Source organism: Aphidius gifuensis, linkage group LG3, assembly GCF_014905175.1.
Source record: "Aphidius gifuensis isolate YNYX2018 linkage group LG3, ASM1490517v1, whole genome shotgun sequence".
Taxonomy (NCBI): Eukaryota; Metazoa; Arthropoda; class Insecta; order Hymenoptera; family Braconidae; genus Aphidius; species Aphidius gifuensis.
This window is the reverse complement of record NC_057790.1, coordinates 22,378,923-22,404,089: the sequence shown is the minus strand read 5'-3', so window position 1 is coordinate 22,404,089 and position 25,167 is coordinate 22,378,923. Positions and strand designations below refer to the sequence as shown.

At 25.5% G+C, this 25,167-nt stretch overlaps 1 protein-coding gene across 8 annotated transcripts in view; it reads left to right on the top strand.

Moving 5' to 3' along the window:
• Window positions 1-25,167, top strand: part of LOC122852911 (lachesin-like) — a 129,669-nt gene that overhangs the window by 20,245 nt on the left and 84,257 nt on the right. For 2 of the 8 annotated variants that reach the window (XM_044153029.1, XM_044153037.1), the window contains exons 1-2: window positions 2,410-3,618; window positions 9,419-9,511. In XM_044153029.1, the coding sequence (XP_044008964.1) occupies window positions 9,439-9,511 (73 nt within the window). In that variant the 5' untranslated portion in view covers window positions 2,410-3,618; window positions 9,419-9,438. Of the gene's footprint in view, window positions 1-2,409; window positions 3,619-9,418; window positions 9,512-25,167 lie in introns of those variants that run through there. The other 6 variants (XM_044153034.1, XM_044153033.1, XM_044153031.1 and 3 more) reach the window with 6 other exon arrangements.

The following is a 25,167-nucleotide window of genomic DNA, read 5'->3' as shown; positions in this document are numbered from 1 at the left end:
AATAAAATACCACGAGAAAGAGAAAAAAATATAAAAAAAAGCTATAAAAGTAGGAAAAAGGAAGGGGGTTACCGAAAAATAAAAAAAATATATAAAATAAACGTGAAGATAAAGTGGGTGGTACACTGAACAGTTGGGTGCCTCGTTACGTGCAACAAAAGCCGATGAAGCTTTTGAGGTGGATGGAGGTAGTAGAGTAGAATCATAGCCTACGTGCGAAAATCATTTTACTCCTGCATATATGACTGGTTCGTCAAATATTAGTTGAAGTTAAAAATACGAAACATTTCATGGAATATATATTGTTGAATTTACAAAAAAAAAAAAAAATATTAATACACTGTAATGAATTTCATACAACAAAATGTCACGTGATGTGGTGATGCAGAATATTCGTGGAAAATATCCGAGGGTATAAATGAAGAAAGCATAGGTTAAACGTGTTTTTTGTTAAATAAAGTAATTATCTTTAGACATGGATATATATATGACGCACTTTTTCACTAGCGACATAAACTATGCGACTGCTATTTTATATTTACACGATTTATTTGTTTAAAATTGATATATACAGCTAAAAGTAACCAAATTATTTTATTTATTTATTTTTTGTAATTAATGTAATATTGTTTAATTAATTATTTAATTATTTTATTGACAGACGTATATCGTTTGATTCGTAGATGATGCATTTATTATATACGCATGCGTTTGTGTGTTGCTAATATTTTAGCATCGATAAACACATGCATAATTTGTGATCACATCGGCCATATAAAATTCATTGAGATTGTTATTTTGCCTGGATATTCGCGTTGTCACTATATTTGCCCCGGAATTCCCCGGTTGATTCGTAAATTAATTAGTTTGACCAGTTGCCCCTAGGCGCCTCTGATCGACACGGTTTTAAAGTTTTCAAAAGTAAAATGCAAAAAAAGGATTTGATGAATCAAATTAATATTGAATAGTCAATACAAATGAAACAAATAAATATATTCACTTTGATATTTTTTTTTATACTTTTATATATCGATTAAAATATATATTTAAAAATATGACATGTAAAATAGTGGCATCATAAAAATTCAAAAGTTGAAATATATTATTGTAGCGTTATATATATTTACGTAGGCGTGACGGGTTTTTTTTTTTATTTTTTCTTCTTTTTATAATATCAAAATGTGTAAAGTGCATCCACGTTTGCTGGTATTACTTTGCTTATGGTAAATTCTAGATGATCCGATGTGTATTTACATTTTCGTGCCTTTGTGCATCCTCAATTTGAAATATTTGCTTAATCGGATATCAATGCGCTTTTGTTACTTTTCTTATCACGCAGAATAACTAAATTCAAAAATAGTATAGTACTTTTTTTTGGAAAATACAATTACAATGTTTATCCAAATAAAAACATTAGAAATCTCATGAGTATATTAAATTTTCATTATTATTTAAAACAATGCTTGAGTTTATTTATCTGTGTTGTTCTAAGAATCATAAAAAACAAAGCTATTTTACAAGTTTAAAATCTTTTTGTTTATTTTTTTTTTTAAAAACAAAATTTAAAAAAGTATATATGTTCTTTTGTCTGTTTTGTATATACATAGTCAGATACATTTATGTGACACAGAATGCTATCAGTAAAATTAATTGAAAAACAAAGCTAAAAAAAAAATAAAAAAACATAAGGTAAAAGTAAAAACATGATCACATAGCAAAAGTTGATATCACATATATATACTGTGTCATTTATTGTAATAAATTTTGATCTAGATATCATAATACTTTTAACATTGCGTCTAGAATTTTGTAGCGATTCTGTGAGAGTTGAATATACATGTATATATACACAATTCACCTCATATAATCTCACACATTTGAAACAGAGGAGGACATTTCTTCTTTTCTCGTATAGGTAAAAGTATATGATGACGCAAAAAATATAAAAATAAAAAAAAAAAAGGATCACCGGAGAATCAAGGATATTCTAGCTCTCGTTGCAATGCCACCACCAGCATAACAGTTTTCCGGAGGTATCAAACTGCTATCCCTTCTTGCTTGTCGTTTCATTTCGTTTACCCTCGCACTTGTACTCTTTAAAGTATATATCTCTCTCTTTCATTTCAACTTGTTCTCTTGGAAATATACTGTCTCTTTTATACACACACACAAATGCATACAATGAAACTGTGGATATACAGTATAACAGTATACTATCACCAACACTATCACCTACCTGCCTGCCTTCCTCCCCTAATGTTTTTTTTTTCTCTCTTTTTTTTTTTTTTGCTTTTTTTGAACTACTGGCACCGGCACCTCATTGCGCCAGCGCTGTTTATCGCGCGCGTGTCTACATTTGTACGTTATACGTTTTTGTTCCTCCTGTGCGTTTCTAGAGTGTAACGTCGCTCGTACTATTTCCGAATGCCGTATCCTTGGTCAGTCTGCCGCGACGAGTCGACGTGCTTAATCGTCACGTCCTCGATTAAATCATTAATCGTGTTTAAAGCGTCTCATTTTTTGTACACGTGAATAATTTATTTATTTTTTTTTTTGCCTCTTTTGTACTTGTAAGTTGTTGTTTAATTTTTTTTTCTTCATTTGAGCTTTCATAAATTTAAGAATAATTTTTCATATTATTTCCATTTTAGTGGATTGATTATTATTAATTTTTTCTATTAGTTTTTATTTAAATTTAGTGGTTTTGTTTTCTGTAAAATATTTTAAATAAATATGTTGATTGTTCAATTTACCGTGGGGTTCTCGTATTGAGTGAATTTGATTTTTTTTATTTATTAAAAAAAATATACTCACCTGTATATGTATTGGAAAATTAATAACGTTGAAAAAATACTGTCGGTTATATTTACAGATACATATTATTTTTTACAAAATAAACAAATAGTATGTATTTATTATGGGAAAAAAAAATATTACATATGATAAAGTAGAGCAATGACAACTGCATTTATTTTGTCAACTTTTAGTAACGTGATATCTCATGCAATCATGTTTTGTCGTATTATTTAATTTTGTTGACTCACGCGAGAACCCTTTCTGCAAACACTGCAGTATTTTAATTTTCAAAAAACATATTATTTTTTGTTGTAAAAATATTTTTCATTATTATATATATATATATTTTATTGAAAAAATTCGCTTGACTAGGTAGTTTGAAGTATGTAAACAATTGTCAACAGGCCGTGATTCGCTGATCGCCCTTGTTTGATCTCTGGAGTTTAACATCCGGTTTACGTCGGGACACAAAAGATAATCTGCGTTGAACTGAACGTTTTATTTTTTTTTTTACTTTTTTTTTTTTATATTCTTTTTTTAAATTTTTTTATCGTCAATTGTGAAAACTCAATAGAGGATCCATTAAGCCATCAACAAGTGAAGTGCTGAAAGGATATTTTTTCCAAAAGAGAAATGTTACTCTATAATTGACTTGTGTGAAATATTATCGTGAAATAGTGCCGAGATAATAATATCAAATAAAAAATAAAACAAAAAAAAAATTATTAAACGTAATATTGATGTGCTTTTTTTAAAAAAAAAAATTTAAAATACATTAGTTAAATTTGTGAGTTGAGTTTAATTTAAAAAAAAAATATCTTGGTGAGTTTTTTTCTTTTTAATAATATAATTTTTGGTTTTTATATCGTTTCAATATAACCACTGAAAAAGACCATTTCTTATTGTGATTTTAATGTTTTTTATTAACACAAATATTCCATAAAATTCATAGTAAAAAATAAAATAAAAAACAAATTTTTATGTTGACTATTTTTCATTTTTATTTTGATAAATACAATTGCAATAAGTTTGCCATTATTTCTCGTACAGTTAGCTCAACTGTTATTTATTTTTTTTCATTTTTCATAAATATAATATTTTGTTATTGTATTATATTTTCGAAGGAAATAAATAAAAAAAAAAAAACAGTTCAATTGCATTAGCTTGGTTCTTCTTCAGCTATCAGTTGTGCAAAAAATAGATAAAGTATAAAAAGGATATTTCAAGGATAATCCGTCTAGGAAAAATCGTGCTCAGGACATTTTCCTTTTTTTCACTTGGTCAGGATAAATTTATGATTCTTCATTGTCGCTTCATCGGTTAACCGTCTTTCATGGCACAATGCTTTATACCTCACAACAACTTTACTATTTTTTATTATCATTTTTCCATTTTTTTGTAAATCTTTTTTACACATGAACATAGAGTATATAGATAGGTAGATAACTGGTGGTTGAAAATGGCTAGCCACCACAAAAATACCAATATTAACGTTAATGTTTGAGGATGTTAAAAAATAAAAAAAAATAAAAATAAAAACCACAGTCATGACTGCTTCAGCTATTCTCTAGCCACTTGATTGTGGTGTTAAAATACCCATCTAATATTACAAACGATCTGTTTTCTTATATTAGAAAAGTGAAAATAAAAAAAAACTAAAAAAGTTTATTTTTTTCTCTGTAAAATTATTTAGCAATAATTTTATTTTTATATTTGAGTTAAGTAGCTAATAAAGTGTTTATATAATTTTTTTTTAATTCTCATAAATGACAATAATTAATTATATAATTTGATTTGAAAATTTAATTATAAAAATTTAATTATAGTTTAATAAACAAAAATTGTTTGATATCTTTTATAAATTTATTATGAAAATTATATGAATATAAATTCATACATGTAAATTACTTATAGATAGTAAATTTTTTTATGAAAATATAAAGTTTATTAAGTGAAAACATGATAGTATACATACTGTTCGGATTATAGTTTGAGCTTTGAGAGAGTTGTTGGGTAAATTTGAGATGGTTCAGTGAAAAAGCCAAGGTATGGTCAGACGCTCGACTAAGGCAAAGTCCAACAGTAAACTATATTTGTACTACCAATTCACCTGCAGGCTTTTCAAACTATACATTTACTATACAACCACAATTTGTCTAACGAAATTTCTATTATATTTTGTTTTATATTTATGAAATAATATAATTTTAAATAATGACTTTATATATACATTAATTTAATGTATATAAAAGTTTAACTATCAAACTTTTTTTATTATATAAAAACTAGGCTTTTATAAACCTTTTTAGTTTTATTTATTTATTTTTTTTTTTCATTTTATTTTTCTTGCAATTAAATCCCCGTTCGCTTTCACACTCGTCTTTTGTTCACATTTTCCTGATTTCTCTCGTTGTAGGAAGTTTTGGGGTCGTGGAAAATTTAACTTTGATCGTTAGGGCGTCTCGTTGAATAGACTAACCAGTCTGTCGACTTCTATGTCCATCGAGACTCGTCATCAACCAAGATTTCCCATTTTTCTTTCAATGTTCTTTTCTTTACTTTTTACTTTTTGTTTTTGTTATTTTCTTTTTTTTTTTTTTTTTAATATTAATTTCCTTTTTTTTTTTTTTTTTTTCATTTCGTTATTTCTTTATTCTCATTTCAGGTGATTTTTTTTTCTTTTACTTAGTTTAAATTTTATTTTTTACTCTTTAGTAATATTCACTGTTGTTAGCTTCTTCCTCACCTCACTGAAATGCTAATTAAAAGTTTCATTATCACAATAGATGAATGAGGCAATTATTTGTAGTCAATAAAACATTTATGAGTCTCTAGATATTTAAATGTTTTTAAAAAATTATATAAACTCAATGCTATAAACATTCCAATTAATTATTTTTTATTTAAATTTAGTATTATTATATAATTAAGAAGGATTATATGTTTCGTTACTTTCAAGAATATATAAAATTTGAAAAAAAAAAGAAAAAACAATCGCGTGTTTTGCAATTAAAAAAGGATATATGCATTTCTGAATTTAAACACGATACGACAATTGCAAAACGGGTTGGAAAATATTGCCTGATAATATATAACAGTCAAAAAAAAAAATTTAATATACTTTCTTCTATGGTATTTATTTTTTGTTTTTTAAAAAAAATAATAATGTCGATTTGAGTAACACAGTTTGTTTCATATTATACTATTCCTCAGTTTTCTACTTATTTTATTATTTTTTTTTTATTTTTGATTTGTATTTACCCTGAAAAATATCTATTTTTTTTAAAATAAAATTTCTCGCTTGAACGTTGAACTATACACAATAATATTGTGTACATAAAAGTCACAAAGGTTATTTCCTATTATTTCTATTTTTATTTTTTTTATACAATTGTCGAAGCCACACGTATCGCTGAATTACTCTACAGCTATAAGAAAACGACACAAACCATCTTTTCACGCGATATACAGTTATTTTAAGTTTAAGGATAATAAAAGTAAGGTTTTCTTACATCTTTACATCCAAATATATTTCGTTTTTTTTTTATTTTTTTTGCCTCGTAAAACATTGTTTTACCATGTATGCATATATTTACAGACAAACTCAATTGCAACGATCGTTGTTTTTTGATGGCTTTTACAAATGTGTTTTTTATTTTTTTAACTTGCTTACTTTTGCACTTACCCATTTGTAAACCAACCCTTTCATACTTAAGAATGCTGAATAATTAAATTACAAAATAATTTAATACTTAAATTATTAAATTAGTAAATGTATATTTGATGATTCGATTATTTTAAGATATTGTGAAATATTTCATGCTTGCCAAAAATAATAAAATACAAAAGTAAAAAAAGAGGTTGAAGAGGGCTAAAGAAATATATAAATACAATTGAGTGACAGAAAATGTTATGCGCAATCGCAAAATTACGAGCTACCAAGCAGTAACCACGTGCATCTGCATGTATGCATTATTCAAATTTCATTTTAAAAAGCTACTTTTTCCAAAATAGAACACTGTGCGCAAAAACTCATTGTGTCCTGTTCAAAATATATATTTTTATTTAATACAAATTTATTTTGTTGAGATAAAATTAATATCAAAGTTTTTTCAATATTTTTTAATTAACAATACTATAAATATAAATTTATAAATTTTTAATTGAATAGCTCTACTAAAAGTATGTCAAATTTATTAATTTTATTTTGTTAAATTTAAAAAATATTACCATTTGAAAAAAGTATTGGAATTTTCAAGTAATAAATAACTGTCTGCATTTATTTATTTATTTTTTTGTTGATATTTCATTCGTCTGTATCGATTGATATATACAAATATATATGTGAATACGTCTGACGTTTAATGAACGCCGTTGAACATTTTGATTTAGGTGACAGTTTGATTTTCGAGTGCTACAATAACCGCCAATTTGTAAATCGCCTCGTAAATATGTTTCAGTTCCCTCTCGACTCTTCTATTCGCCCTCAATTTTGTCTCTATCTCCTGCCGATACTGTCACCCATCTCTTTTAACAACTTGTTTTGTTTTGTTTTTATTTTTTTGGTGCTTTTTACGGCGCCAACATTTTTGGTGCCAATGTGTTGTTTTATACGTGTCGAGCAATTTGTCCAATTGGATTAAACAATCGTGGCTATTAACGGTTACATTTTAACGTTGAAAAACAAAGTGGTGTATTGGAGATTATGTATATATATAACTGTAGACACTCGGGAGATTGGTTCACATATGGAACATGGAGTTAAATTTTCCGAGGCTATTTGAATTGCGAGTAGTTGTTGTTGTTTTAGAAAGGGGTAAATGAGGAAAATCGAGATAAATATATATACATGTATATGTAGGTTTCAATGTTAATTGTTATTAAGCACGTAACGAGTCGTGAAACTGGGAGTTATATGCCAATCTAGAACACTCGTTTTTAAATTTTTTAGTTAGTACTTGGTGATCTGAAAGTTTTCACTGGTCGCTGAGTAATAATTGGATCTCTCTCTGCAGAGTCTAAACGTGACACTAGTCTATCTCTTTTTCGGCTTATATTCAATCCTTATTCATTTTTATACAGATGAAAATTTTACACACACCGTTGCTTTGATAGGATTTGGCGCATATCCGAATTCTCATTAGGCTATTTTCAAATATATATAATAATTAAAGAAAAATGTTTTAAAAATTAAAACAAAAATACATTGTAAAAAATTAAAATTTCAACTGGCATTTATATGAATATTACTGGCAGTTAAAAATAATGTTGCAAAATTTTATTTATATATTTATTATATTGGTTTGAATATAATAATATAAAAAAATTTATATAAAATCTATTAATGCTTATTTGATGATGAGTTGAAATATTTATATAGAATTTTGTGAATTAATTTATGATGCTTAAAATTTATTTTAATATATAGTTATCATTTTTTTGTATAAATAAAAATAGAGATGCTTTAATCAGTAGAAAGCATTGATTAATTAAAAAGCTTTTTAAATTATAAATGAATTTTGTCTATGCATCCGTTAACTAATTATTTAGTTTGTCAACTAATATTCAAAAATATTTAATTGACATTTTTAAATAATTGTTACGTTCAAATATCATCACATTTTATTAGTTGAAATTTCAGTTGAATAAAATATGATATAATTCTTAAATTAACTTCTTCAATTTTGTATTTTTATCTGACCTGAATATTTCAATCAATCTCACAAATATCATCAATTTCAGTTGAAATTTCATCAATGAGTTTTCAATGTAAATTTAATTCTCAATGTATTGATAGATATTTTTAAATTGTTACCACAAATATTAAAAGATTGGATAAAAAATTAATTATAATGAACATTAACTGATATTAGCCGAGTTTAAAATACACATAAATATAATTGTCCTCAAAGTTTTATAACTATTTTAATTTTTTTTTTTAAACTCCGTACTTTTTACTTGAAAAAAAAATATTTCTAAACGAAAATTTCATGGAATTTTGCTACTAGTTTTTAGACAATACCTAAAAATTATTATCCTAAAAGTTTCATAAATTTAATTTCAGCTATTTTTATTTTTTAATTATGCATACCAAAATTTTGTAAAATTATAAAATTAATGAATCATAATATACGCAGTCAGTGATGAAATATTTTCTATTAACTTTGAAGCATATATCAATTTTGTTAATTATATAATAATAAATAATATATATATTGGTTTTTGAGGCAGTTAATTTAAAAAAAAAAAAACGAATATTATTACGTGTAATTACATAATTAGTCAATATTATTGGAATGATTCGCAATTATACAAATTATTATTACTATTAAACTCCATTGAAGCTGATTTGATTAGTCGTATTTAGAACTGTTACTATTGTTCTGTTTGTTGTTATTGCAATTAGTCGTATACATACCAAAAATCACAAATTATATTTTAAATTATCTTTAGTTAATTACAATATAATTATATTAATCAAGTCCTAATTTATTGTATCAGTTTATTTATCCAAACGTGTACAATTAAAAAGTTAAAAAAAATATAAATTCCATATAATAATAAATAACCTCAGTAAATACAGAGCAATTTCAATTAATTTTTTTTTTTTATTTTGTTACAGATATATAGAGCAGGATTAAAATGGCAGAAAGACACCGGAGAAATCGATATCTCAGCATCAGTATACTTCACGTGATCACCATGATGTGCCAAGGTAAGATTAGAATTATAAGAAAAAAATTACACTCGAATAACATGTTTTGTTAAATTATGAAAAATATCGAGATATAAGAGAAGTAAAAAAAATGAACCAAGTAATCAAAAGCAATCGATACACAAGATATTGGTATGAATAAAAAAATACTCCAACAAAAATAAAATAAAAAAATAAAACGCGAATCAGTTGCACAATAACTTTGCTGATTTTAATGGGAAAAAATAAAAAAAATAAAAAAAATTGTAGGTAGGTGGAAAATAATATGCATGATAGCAGCTGGAAAATTCCTGTGATTTTTTCAAGAGATTGTTCAATGTTGAAATTCATGGCCAGTGACATTAAAATGAAAAAGGTCAACTCACGTGTCATGTATTTAACTACCAGTGGGTTTTAACTACCCACTACATTTTATCATAAAAAAAACATTTCGTTTTTTTTTATACTCGAGTGTGTGTATTTGAATATAACTGACATTAAAAAAATCACGACTTTTTTTTAACTATACAAGCAGGTTATGAAAAATATTATTTTTTTTATTTTTTAATATATAAAATTATAATTTTTGGTTTTTTTATTTTTTTATAATCTTACTTACTTTGTTTATTTATTTTAAGTGAACAATTGACATTATCTTAATCGGCTTGTCGTGCTAAAATTTTCCAAAACTTTTAACTTTCTCAAAGTCCAATCAAAACTTGTAAATGACGCTGTAAAATAACGATACACTGTAAATTGAAAACACAAATTTATAATTTTATATATATAATATAATCTTATATTTATTAAATTTTACTTAGTAGAACAAAATAAACTGTCTTAAAATTAAAAAAACAAAGCAATTTAATTTCAAATTAACGCATAAATCAATAATAAAAATTAAAAGAAAAAAATTAAAAATAGATAAATCAATAAATAAACGCAAATAAAAATTTATTTATTTCCAAGTTCAATAATAATTTTTACTATTGATTATTCAAATTAAATATTAAATTAGTAAACATAAGATATAGCACAGTGATTTTGTATCGTGACATGGCATCGTACAAGTGTCAAGAACAGAGTTCTCTTATCCAACCCACAAGAACGCGTATTGCCAACGAAATAGATGTTGAGTTTATCAAACAGTTTTTATACTCCAAATTGAAACTGTATTGAAATGAATATACAAATACACATACAGACACACACTAAGTCACGATGTAGATCCATTAAACTGCCGGATATATTTCTTAGATCTATATTATACTCCACATGACGAACAGCTTATTCATATATGCGTATATCAACAAATACACTCCAATAGACTTACAAAATATATATGAAATCATATCAAACAACATATAATGTAAATAATATTGCAACTCACTTGCATGCATAATTAAAATTCCAGTGTTAAAATTTCGGGGGGTTAAAATAACGTATTAATTTTTATAAAAACAAAGTTAAAAATTCGATGAAAATTTTCATTCTTTGAGCTTAAATTTAAATACATATTAATCGAGGTATATGCCGCCAACATCTGCATCAATCACAATGTCTATATATGTGATACACCAATCAGGATTTACATTGACAAAATATTTAAAAAATAAAAAAAATTTTTAATATTATAGATTGTTAAAATGCAAAAATAATAAATCCATTTATATGGAAAAATTGTGGTTTCTGAAAAATTTCCATTTCACACTTTGACTATTTTTAATCAAAACTATTTTTAAATAATAATAATAACTATTATTATTCATTAAATTTTTTTATTTATTCATATAGAGTGTTTGTTTAATCCTTTTTTTTTATTTTTTAAATATTTTCCAAATTTATTTATCATTATTTTATTTTTGATAGGGAATTATTCTGTGTGTATATACATGTAAAGGATAACAATGTGAGTTGGGTTGTGTTAATGTAAAAATTTTATCTCCAGTGGCATGGTCTGCATTCAAAGTTAAGACATTAAATGTACATTAGTGCACGTTATGTATTCACGTGGTCATATATACAATATATTTCTATAATATAAACTGGGCAAAATAGCCCTCTACATTGCTTTTACCATATAACTATTTTATATATATATTTTTTTTATTTTTTCTATCTGTATACAAGTTTGAATCTATATGAAAAGCATTCACCGCGTCATAGTACTATGCGATATAATAAGAAACTTTCCAGTGAAAAATATATATGCATCTAGATTACGATAAATAAGTTGGTAACTGAAGCGAAAAAGCTACTGTATTTTATTTTTACTGTATATATTTTTTCTATTTTTATTATTTTTTAATTTTTTTTTTTATTCATTATTTATTTTTTTAATTATTATTCTATTTTGACTGTGTTAATCTTTAATGAATTTTATCTTCTTGTTTTTTTTTTCATTTTTTTAATTTTTTTTCAATTGAACTCAGTCGATTGGCTGATAAAAGACACATTGGATCGTTGAAAATTCTTACCATCAAGTGATTTCACTCGGCTGTTTGTCATTTATTTTTTTATTATTTTTTTATTTTTACAACAGTCAGTTGCACTTTATGGCAAACACGTAGAGAGCTCACTTGGTTTCTTTTTTGAAATTTTTTAATATTCTTCTATCTCACTTTCAGCGACTATCAATCCCCTAGGTCGTTAACGAAGACGGAAGTTTTTGTTTGTGGTTAAAAGAGTGAAGGAATTAACGGGAGAAATTAAGGGCGGAATGAGAGATAAAAGAAAGATGAGATTAAAGCAGCGAGTGTATACACTAACTGCAAAATTTATATAAAAAAAAAAAGTATAACAAGAAAGTTAGCCAATGTGTTTTCTTAAAAAAAAAAATTTACTGCAATTATTATGTATTTTTTTTTAGTTCTTCATTAATTTATTTCAAGTTAAATATAATTTTTATAATAAATAAATAAAAATTAGTTTTAGAAATTAGTCTCTATGATTTAATGACAAAACTTAGACACTAATATGCATAATGTCAAAAGTAATTTCATTTTATTCGTGTGTGTTAGTGTTGTTGTCTTTTTTTATAATTTTTTTTTAAACCCCTCGTACTGCTCACTTGCATTTTTCTCGTTGGCTTTTGCACCCGAATGGAGTATAAAGAACGACCGAAAGGAATTGATTTATAGTGTGCTATTTAGTTACACGCGCATCCACCTTGTTCTCGTACGATACACGTTATTGCATTAATGCCAAACAGTAACTCCTCACTATATATAAATTTTTTTTTTTTATTTTTTACTCTTTTATAATCCCAGCTTCAACATCTATAACGCTTGCGATCAACTTTTTTTTACGCGAATAATGAAAAATCACCAGTGTCAACTCAACATTGTCTTGTTCTTCATTTTCTTCTTACTTTTTCTTTTTTTTAAAACTTTTTCTTCTTTGTATTATATATTATTTTTTTCTTTTCTTACGTTAATGCCACCTTTTATCCCTGGTTGACTCGATAATTATAATTAAAAATCAATATCATTAAATCCTGTTAAACTTATAGCCTTACATCATTTATATATTTTATGAAATTAAAAAACTTTATATATTATATTATTAATTTATCAAATAATAAAAGGAAGAAATTTATAACAAATTAAAAAATTCAATTCTATCATTTTGATATTATTTTATAGTAAAAATAAACAATAAAATTTAGTCACGTGTAAAATCTATGCTACGTTTAATTTATATACACCAATTCGTCCTAAATAAACTGAATAATTATATTCAAACTCGCAACAAGATTCTAGATAATAGTTAAAATACACCTCGATGAGTATATGAATAAATTATTGTTCAACATTTTTTGACTTGAAGATAACTTCTCAACAATTTGAAGCAAAATATTTGTGATAAAAATAAATAATTATATTGCCACTCAAATTCTTCAAGTATATAAAAAAAAAAAAAATTGATAAATAATTTAGTTAAAAGTTGTCTAAAGTAGGTAAAAAAGTTAATTAAGTTAATTATCATAAACGAGAATAAAAATACGCGCATATGACCTCAAAATTAACACGAAAATTTGACCTTATTTTTAATATTTTTAATTATTTTTTATATATCAAAATATAAATGATAAATTTTTGTGAAAAAAAAAATCGAAATCTGTAGATTTTATAAACATAAAAGGGTGTAAAATGTCATATTGAAGGTTTTAAACTTTTGCAAAAGTTATATATTCAATTTTTCATATACAAAGTAAGCTTTTCTTAAAAAAAGCTCGCTTTTCTCGCAGGTATATTTATCTCTTGATATATATGTAATATGTATACTTGTATAAACCATTCAACATCAATTCAATTCACGCAAGCGTCAACTTTTTATCGTCATATTTTCTGTGTACATTACACGACGAATTGTCAAAGTATGGATATTATTATGCGACACGACTTATCTACATGAAGCTTTACTGAAATATTTTTTATATAATAGCTATACATACATACACATATGTCGTTATAATATATATATCTGTAAATATTGTAGTTGTGAATTTTTTTTACCGTCTTTGATATATTTTTTATTATGTGTATTATTATTAACGAGGGTGGAATGTTTAAAAATGGGAGCAAGAGAAATATTGAAATTTTGATAACGTCTTATGATACTTTGGCTGCTTGTTTAGCCGTTATATATATGATTTTTAAAGTTGAAGATGATTTTCAAGGATTCTTATGATTTTAAAAGAGTGTTTGACATACGTCAAAAACATTCCATCCAACACTTTAAAAGCTTTCATATGAATTTATGGCTGATGTTGGTTGATGTTATATTATTTTTTTTTCTTGACTCACGATACTTTGAGTGTAAATAATTTTAGATGTTGTAAAATACATTGAAATTTTCAAGAGTCTTGTAAACTATGTAGATGAAATTTTATTATGCTTTTTTTTTTATCTATAATATATATTTTTGGTAACTTGCAAAGAGTTGAAATATTTATTATTTTTTTTTTTTGTAAAAGCTTTTGGCTAACTTTATTCTTTTTATAGTTTAATGAAAAAGTAAAAAGGGAATTATAATAATGACTGGAATTTGTGTTTTTGTAGTTAAAATATTTATTTTTATATTACACTTGAATGTGCTTTATCGAAATTTATTTTGCTAATGATTTTATATATAGTGTAAAAAGTTTTGAAGAAATTAAAACATAAACTGCTTGTCTACATGACAAGTGTTTAAAATTGTAAATCTGCAAAATATCTTGGCAAAATTAATATTCGTTAAACTAGGCCAGAAAAATTATGAAAATTAGATAAATTATTAGATAAATTATTAAATTATTTAAACAAAAATATTATACAAAGTAATTTTTAAGTGACAAATTGATAGCTCGACATTTTTAAATTACTTTATTTTACATTTCTTTATATAAAATTTATTTTTTAATTAAAACTAAAAATCAGAATTACTTTATTAAATGAAAAAAAAAAAAAATGAAAACAATTTGAAAATAACTGTTACAGTATAAATAATGAAAAAAAAAAATTCAATATCCATCAAATTCAAAAATATGGAAATACAGAAGAATAAAAGTTGAAAAAAAAAAAAAAAACGAATAATAATAGTTTTGTATGCAGAGTTGTTACAAAAGGCTATTGGTGGCAAAAATTTAACAAAAAATTTCAACTAAAAGTGATAAAAAAATTTGTAGAAAAACGATTTCGATATTTTTGAAAGATACGCTTGTTCCGACGTAGTGAGTCACTGGGATCCGATAACAATTGAAAATGAATTGTTTTTTTCTTTTCTTTTTTTGATTTTTTTATTATTTTTCTTCAACAATTTCATCCCTAGCTATTATCCTCTCATTTTTACCCTCAGTATAAGTCTGCCTACATTGGTTTCATCCTCTTTTTTCCTGCTTCAACATCGTTCCTCATCTTTTTCATCTTTACTTCCTACCATTTCCATCATCATCTCTCTCAGCCACAAAAAATATAATTGCATGAAGAGTGCTCCATACGTTTTGTCGTTTGTCAAAAAAAAAAAAAAAAAAAAATTAGATCCCCTCACGTAACAAATATGTTTTTTTTGAATTTCAATTTCTCCATTATTTCTCGAGGATATTTTTTCTCAATTTTTTTTTCATATTATCATGATGATAATAAAAATAAAGGTTTTTTTTTTTTCTTTTTAATTTAAAAAAAACTCCTCCAATCTAAAAAAACACATACACTATTTAAAATATTTATTCGTTTCATTCAAAAAGAAAAAAAAAACTCATTTGAATTGACAACCATTTTACTTGCAAATAAATTTACATAATTTATTAAAATAATTGTAATTATAATTGTCATATAAATATATAATGAAAAAGTTTAAATTAAATTTTGTTATTTATCAAGTAAAATATAATTATTCACGTTTGTCGTGTATATTTATTATATTTATAAAACTAATAAATTACCAAAGTTTAAGTATAAAATTTTGTGATAATATATATACATACATTTATATTGTGTACGTGTGTTTACGGGTGTGTGTGGATTGAAGATAACATTGAGGATTATAAGAGTGAGAGAGGAAAAAATATATAGGTGGTTTTTGAGGTCAAGTAGATTTAGGAAGTGAAGACCAGTGGAGAGGTTGGTCCTCTAATTTGAATAACTGCGCAACAAATATTAATTTAGCAAGGAGTGTTGCAAAATAATAGAAAGAGAATAAAAGAGTGAGAAGATAAATGTAAAGAAGAAGAAGATGAAGAATAAGTATAAAGGTCCTTTTGGTATGGGCACTTGAGCACGAGCAGTGTTTCGATGCCTCAGTTACCTTAGATTAATCATCTGGACACCAAAGCCTACATAACGTTCAAAAACTTTAACCCTCAATTGTTAAATAAAGAAAGATAGATATATAGATAGATAGATAGATAGATAGATTTAATAAAGCTCAGAAGCATGTTACAAATTTTGTAATTTTCTCACTCTTTGACTCATTTGTTTATCCTCATATAACTATCATGGTTTTACCTTATCTTTCCTTTTCTAAAACCTTACACTCACTCAACTTTATCTTGTCTCTCTTTTTCTGGTATATATACTCTACCAACTTTTGCATTAATATTTCTATCCTTCACTTTATATTTGTCTCTTTTTCTGGCAAAAGCACGCCACTACTTCACGACACTCTGTCGTCCTCACGTACGAAGGAGTATACTCCTGGCACTCAGAGTGCAAGTTGAGATATACTATATATATATACAGTAGACTAAATGAATATAAATGAATACTTGCCGAGTGACCAGTCTGGATCTAGAGAATACACAAACATCCAACAAACACTCCAACAAATACTGCTCACAAAATTTTAATTTTATTTTTTCATTTAATATTTTATAAATTTAAATTTTTCATTTTCTTTTTTTTTTTGGTTTATTCAGAAATAGAATATATGAGGGTTTATTATTTTTTTAAATTTATTTTAGTTATTTTAGACAATTGGGTCAATAGATATATCAATTTTTGAGCAATATGTGAGCTAATTTTATCAATTTTTGTGAATATTGTTAAAAAATATAAAGTCATTTATTCGTTACTGTCATCAACGTTCTCGTCAAGCATCGTCATGTTCACAAAACATCAATATAGCATAAAGCACTGATATATCTCGCTCCAACTTTTTTTTTTTTTTCTTTTTTTTTTTGTGCTAGTTACTCACTTTGTTTGATTGCTATTTGAACACACATCTCAAACCTTGCAAAAAAAAATAAATAAAATAAAATAAATAAAAAAGAAAATGAAAATACTCATCCGTATACACTCGTTAGGAAAATTTTTCTTTTTTAAAATCAATTTCCTGTTTTATATTTGTTTGTTTTTTTTTTTTTAATTTTTATTAACTATTTATGGAATGTTTGAAATCCTGTAAGTGCAGGCTGGCTTGTTGAATTTTATTTTTTAATAAAACCAAGTGTGATAATTAAAGTCAGAGACATTGCGATTAACACAAATTACGAAGACATTAATACGATCATAAGTAGAATTTGTGCCAGCCGACAATGTTCAAAGGGTTAAAAATAAAAATAAAAAAAGCCGGATAAAAGAAAAGCTTTTTTTTTCATTTGTCAAAGAAATAAAAAATAAAATAAAATTTGGTATACTTCCAAATAAGAATATCCTGTTATTAAAGCTTTTTTTTTTTTGTTTACAATGAGGTTCTAAAGTAATTAAGTAAATATTGATCAATCAATTACTGTTTAAGTAAAATTCTAGTTAAAGTAGATTTTCTTTGACAAAAAAAATTATTCAACACAAAAAATAACAGAGTAAATTTATTTTAAATTAGTGAAATATTTAAACAATACTGTCGATATTAATTTTCAATTTTAATCAATATATTAAATTAGTTGGGCAAACATTTGTTCATTTTCCCTCAAAATTCATTATCAGTTATAGCTACATCATAACAGTAAAATAATTTCAAAAATTTTAACAATATTTTAATTAAAAAAAAATTATACCTTTTTATTTGAAGAACATTTATTAAAAAATATTTGTTTCAGTTTATATAGGCATACGATAATTAGTGTTTTATTACAACGAAAATTAATTAAATTATTGCTGAAATGTAAATTAATTACGCGTTATTAATATTCAAATTAATTTCATATATTAAAACAAAAAATTTAAATCAATAAAGAAATATAATATATACGTTTGTTTTTGGGGTGTATGTATTTTGTTCAATAAATAACCTGTTAGCTATTGGCAAAAAAAAAAAAAATAAAATAGGAAAAAAATAGGGATCCTCGTATATATATCGATTCTAGTTGAGTTGGTCCAAGCCATTGGAGCTTCACGAGCCGGATATTTCGTTGCGATTTCCGGCACTTTGCCTCGTTGGTCTTCATTGAGACAAAGTGAGGAAAATAATGTTAAAAAAAAAAACCATATCGACATTATAATTCAGTCGATTAAGAAGCTATAACCGTATAACTGTATATTGTTGAAAGACTCCAAGTATACATTATCATAAAAATAAAAATTTTTTTTACATTAAAAATTAAAAAAATTATATAAAATATTATGACCCGAAGAAACCTTCTGTATGCTTGCTTAAAAAAATAATAATAACCGTAAAAAAATTTAATTGTTATTAAGGTAAAATATAACATTCATTAAAAAGTTAAAAGAAAAAAAATTGTCTTTACTCTTTTGAGTGAATTTTAAAAAGATAAATTAATTTTTCATTGTTAAATATTCTTGTTGAGCTAAAAATAATAAAAACAGACTTATTAAAATATTAATTAATTGGTTAATTGATATTTTATTGAAAGATTAATGAGTAATACATTCAAGGTAGATAAATAGAGATACAATTCCAGCAATTTTATCTAGTTGTACTTTATTATAAAAATCAAGAAAATCATTAAAACATAGAGTTACAAGTAAATTAAATACGTATACATTGTTAGACAAGTAATAAAAAGACGCTTTTATTTTTAAGTCAGTGATATTAAATTTTATTTTATTCGCATTATAAATTAATTAATAAATTTATTTACAAATAAATTTCTTTGCAGTATACTAAAATTTTGGATAGTTATTAAAAATAATAATAATAATTATCATGTTCCGTGGAAATGTTAAGAGTTTATATTATTTATTTTTATTTTCACAGAAAAAGTAAATGAAAGTCTCGTTTTTATTATTACAAAATATTAAAAATGAAACGCACATTCATATGTGCGCCTTTTTTTTTTTTTTCTTATTTCTCTTGTACAATGGTTAAAAAATAACAAAAATATAAAAATACGAATATGAGGAAGAAAAAAAAAAATAAACTTGCCTTTTGGTTTCAAAGTCTGCTTGTTGGTCTTAGCGAAGAGTTGAAAAAAAAAAAATTAAGACTAGTTGCAATGGTAAAAACAAAGAAAAAAAAAAAATAATAATAAAAGGACAAAGTAATAAAGTTGATGGCGTAAAGAGAAAAAAGGTAGACAGCTTAATGAAATGGAAAAGTTTTTGGATTCCGAAAAAACTATGAAAAGCATCATACTACTACTAGACTTAGCTTGTTCCTTATAGTGTCTTATTATCGGCTTGTTTGGCCAGTAATGGCTGGTAAACGAATTAAAGTACCAAGAATTCTTAGCTAAGAAAAATAGTAAAGGTAACTTTTATAACGATGCTATCGTCGACAAATCTACTTTTACTTTTTTTCTTTACATTTTTCTTTCTTTTTAACCAGTGCTTTTTTTTGTTCTCATTATTTGTATACAAACCACATACAATCCGTAAGATAAAAGTGCGATGATGCGGTAATGAAATTTCGTCGCCCATCAGCAAAAATGAAAAAAAAAAAAGTGGATAATTGTTTGGCGAAATGTACCCGAGGCTCTGTACTTTTGTGTGCTTTTTTTTTCTCTTTTTTTACTCACGAAAACACCGCAATAGAATTTTAGAGAAAATAATAAAACAACAATGGAAAAAAAAAAAAACAAAAAACAATTGATAAAAAGCAGATGAGAAAATCTCTTCAGGTTTGATGTAAAAAAAAAAGAGAAAAAAAGTAAATGAAAAACCAATTGGAAAATCTTTGCAATTAGATACTATAGTTTATTTTTATTCAAGTATTTAATTGAAATCGATATTTTCTTTAATTTCGCTATGTACATTGTATAACATTTTGCTGCAATGTGAATTTAAAAATCCAAGTTGTTTGATGGTTGGTTGTATTTGTCTGGTATTTTGCGTATATATTTATGTTGAATATTGCAAATGTTTTCAACTGTTGATGTGTTGTATTTTCCCCTTATTTTATACCTCAACATTTCTCTGTGTCAAGTTGTAACCAAAAGCCCTGGCTCGTTATTCACCCACTGTAAAATTTATTCACATGCCCAGGCTCGTTAACGACTACAGGAAACCTGGCTTTATTTCATTTCTGTGTTGTCTTGAGCTCCATTTCCGTCGTATACTTTGACAATTGTCGGCTCTTCTAGTCAAAAGTATTTTTCAAATAATTGAACCTTTCTTATTTTACAATTTTCAACATTTCAAAATAATTTATTTAATTTTCTTAATAGAAAAAGGCAAAAGAAAATTCAAGTTCAATTAAAATCATGATAAAATTATATAAATTTTAGAAATTCACACGTCTACCACATTCACATATTGGTAGACCATATTAATTAACTAACCAATTATTCGACGTGATTTGTTCTATGGGATTTACCCAACAAAATTTCAATTTGTGGCAAGCAAATTGAACGATTGTCACTCTGTTCATACCCTATACATTTCTATTATCCGGTCAACGTTGAACACTATACTGATAGTTCATTTCCATGAGAAATTGTTTGGCCATTTTACTCAGACAAAATTTAACGTACAATTGTTTAACACAATGTCTACATCAATGCTGTATAATATTAATTACATTTTAAACAAAAAAAAAAAATAAATAAATACAAAAAAATATATCCCTAAATAAGGTTGAATTTAATGGAATACCAAAAATAAATTGAGCTTGGTGAATAATCAAACAAAGTTAGTAATTGGTTTTTCAATTTACATACATGTACAATTTACATTTGCAGACATAAAATGAATGTTATATATATTTTATGTAACTCGATGTAAAATTGAAAAATGCCATAGCAATAAAAAAAAATATAAATATATAGTTTGGTATAGGTAAATGAATGTCATGCATACCGTGGGTCAATATCAATTTTCGTATCAGACAACGTCTCTTGAGAGTAGTAATACGTTTTCCCTTTATGAAACTACAGTGTATTTGAAAATCAAATGTAAAAGGTCACTGTGATTTGTGCAGAATAAAAAAGCCCCAGGACTTCTGTTCAATTTAATTTACCCTCGATATTCACTGGATGGTTTTTTATTCTTTCTTTTATCAAGATATATATTTCGATTGCTATTTTCTGAATTTTGCAGTTTTGCTATATCTAAACTTGCAATGCATTACTAACATTAAAATTTTCACTTTGTTAATCGTTTCATACTGTTCAAATAAATGTGCGAAAATCAGAGTGGTTAATCTCATTTGATTCTGTTCGTGCAGTTTAATTCTTCAATACTTTGTTAGAGCTGCTCATTTAAATAAAACTTTCTCTTTTTTTTCTATCATAGTTTGTCTTCCAATCCAATGAAATATCAATTAATCTAATTCAAGTTATAAATTTCTCAGTGAATAAGATAAATATAGGCTTTTTTTTCAATTTTTTTATATATAAAATCAATTTTAACTGTGAACATTTCTATCACTACTTAAACATAATAGAAACTTAAATACGAGTATTAAAAATTATAGTTTAAGTTCTGTTTAAAAAGATAAAAAGATTTTAGATTAGAACGACATTCACGTCTTTAGCCAACACAATAGAATTTCATAATGGTTGAGGTTTTTTTTTAAGAAAAAAAACCAAAAAGAATAAAACAATTATAAGAGAAGAATGAAAAAAAATAGTATAAATTTTTTTATGTCCATCAGAAGTATTCTTTCAAGTGGTACTACAGTGTCGTTTGTCTTTTAAATTATATATATATATTTAGATTTTTTTTTTTTTTATTTTTCGTTGTAATAGTAAGAGTACTGCCAAAAGTCTTGTTCGCATATGCACTAATTTAATAAGCTAATTTGGCATCTTTCCAATTTGCTGAAGCTCCCAGCTGTGACTTGCTGTCTTATAGCCAAATTGTTGAAGAACAAATTTTACTCTCATTGATTATTAAATTATAAAATTTTAGTATGACATTTTGCCTTGATAATTAATATTTTATACTAGACATATGTTTAAAAACTATAACATTATGAAAATTTGATTAATTTTCATTAGAAAAAATGTAATTTATATTTAATATATAAAAAGATTTGTATATGGGGAATCATGTTTTATGCTGGCTAAGCTTTTTTGACTTGATGGTCGCTTGCAGGAAATGAGAGAGGACTGTAACGAGGAATAACGAAGCAATACGAGGGTGATAACGACAATATGACTGAATGAGAAAAGAAAAAAAAAATGTTTATAACCGATGAAAAAAATTTTTGGAAAGCAGGTGTTAGATATGAGCCAAGTAAAGTTGAAGAAAGATAAGAGATGGTAGTTTATTGGTGGGACAAATTTGATAGGACATAAATTGGATACTATTTGATATTGGAAACGATATATTTATATATTTTTTTTTTTTATTTCTATCTTTTAGTATTACCCAGCTAACCACAAATTTCCGGTTTGCATTTCTGGTAAATTTCCGGAAATTTTCTGGAAATCGTTTCTGGAAATGTTTTCTAGAAAATTTCCGGAAATCGTTTCTGGAAATATTTACTAGAAATTTTCTAGAAAATTTCCGGAAATTGTTTCTCATTTTGATCAACCATTTGAATGAAAAACTTTTCTTGAAATTTTCTAGAAAATTTCTGGAAATCATTTCCAGAAATATTTATTAGACATTTTTTAGAAAATTTCCAGAAATCATTTCCAGAAATGTTTATTAGATATTTTCTAGAAAATTTCCAGAAATCATTTCCAGAAATAATTATTAGATATTTTCTAGAAAATTTCCGGAAATCATTTCCAGAAATGTTTATTCGATATTTTCTAGAAAATTTCCGGAAATTGTTTCTCATTTTTATCAACTATTTTAATGGAAAACTTTTCTTGAAATTTTCTAGTAAATTTCTGGAAATCGTTTCCAGAAATGTTTATTAAAAAAGCTACTGCTTTTTCTTGGACATTTGTATTTTTAAAAAATGAATTTACATGTATGTTATTCATAAAATAAATAAAAATGTCCAAGGTAGCTAAGGAAAAGATGTAGCTAAGGAATTAAGGTTGCCGAAGTATTATGTTTTAAGGAAAAAATGTTGCTTAAAATATAATTCTTTGGCAACCTTAATTCCTTAGCTACATCTTTTCCTTAGCTACTGCTTTTCCTTAGATATTTGCATTTAAAAAAAAAAAAATTTACATGTATTTTATCGATAAAATAAATAAAAATGTCCGAGGAAAAGCAGTAGCTAAGGAAAAGATGTAGCTAAGGAATTATGGTTGCCAAAGAATTATGTTAAAAGGAAATAATGTTGCTTAAAATATAATTCTTTGGCAACCATAATTCCTTAGCTACTGCTTTTCCTTGGACATTTTTCATTTATTTTATAAATAAAATACATGTAAATTTATTTTTTAAAAATACAAATGTCCAAGGAAAAGCAGTAGCTAAGGAAAAGATGTAGCTAAGGAATTATGGTTGCCAAAGAATTATGTTACAAGGAAATAATGTTGCTTAAAATATAATTCTTTGGCAACCATAATTCCTTAGCTACATCTTTTCCTTAGCTACTGCTTTTCCTTGGACATTTTTCATTTATTTTATAAATAAAATACATGTAAATTTATTTTTTAAAAATACAAATGTCCAAGGTAAAGCAGTAGCTAAGGAAAAGATGTAGCTAAGGAATTAATGTGACTCGGGAATTATTCCCTTGAAACATAATTCTTTGGCAGCATTAATTCCTTAGCCACATTAATTCCTTAGCTACATCTTTTCCTTAGCTACTGCTTTTCCTTGGACATTTTTCATTTATTTTATAAATAAAATACATGTAAATTTATTTTTTAAAAATACAAATGTCCAAGGAAAAGCAGTAGCTAAGGAATTAATGTGACTCGGGAATTATTTCCTTGAAACATAATTCTTTGGCAGCATTAATTCCTTAGCCACATTAATTCCTTAGCTACATCTTTTCCTTAGCTACTGCTTTTCCTTGGACATTTTTCATTTATTTTATAAATAAAATACATGTAAATTTATTTTTTAAAAATACAAATGTCCAAGGAAAAGCAGTAGCTAAGGAAAAGATGTAGCTAAGGAATTAATGTGACTCGGGAATTATTTCCTTGAAACATAATTCTTTGGCAGCATTAATTCCTTAGCCACATTAATTCCTTAGCTACATCTTTTCCTTAGCTACTGCTTTTTCTTGGACATTTTTCATTTATTTTATAAATAAAATACATGTCAATTTATTTTTTAAAATTACAAATGTCCAAGGAAAAGCAGTAATTGCTGAAAAGATGTAGCTGGGCGAATTAATGTGACTCGGGAATTATTCCCTTGAAACATAATTCTTTGGAAGCATTAATTCCTTAGCCACATTAATTCCTTAGCTACATCTTTTCCTTAGCTACTGCTTTTCCTTGGACATTTTTATTTATTTTATCGATAAAATAGATGTAAATTTTTTTTTCAAATGCAAATATCCAGTAAGTGTAGTTGGAAAAGATGTAGCTAAGGAATTAATGTGACCCGGGAATTATTCCCTTGAAACATAATTCTTTGGCAGCATTAATTCCTTAGCCACATTAATTCCTTAGCTACATCTTTTCCTTAGCTACTGCTTTTCCTTGGACATTTTTCATTTATTTTATAAATAAAATACATGTAAATTTATTTTTTAAAAATACAAATGTCCAAGGAAAAGCAGTAGCTAAGGAATTAATGTGACTCGGGAATTATTCCCTTGAAACATAATTCTTTGGCAGCATTAATTCCTTAGCCACATTAATTCCTTAGCTACATCTTTTCCTTAGCTACTGCTTTTCCTTGGACATTTTTTATTTATTTTATAAATAAAATACATGTAAATTTATTTTTTAAAAATACAAATGTCCAAGGAAAAGATGTAGCTAAGGAATT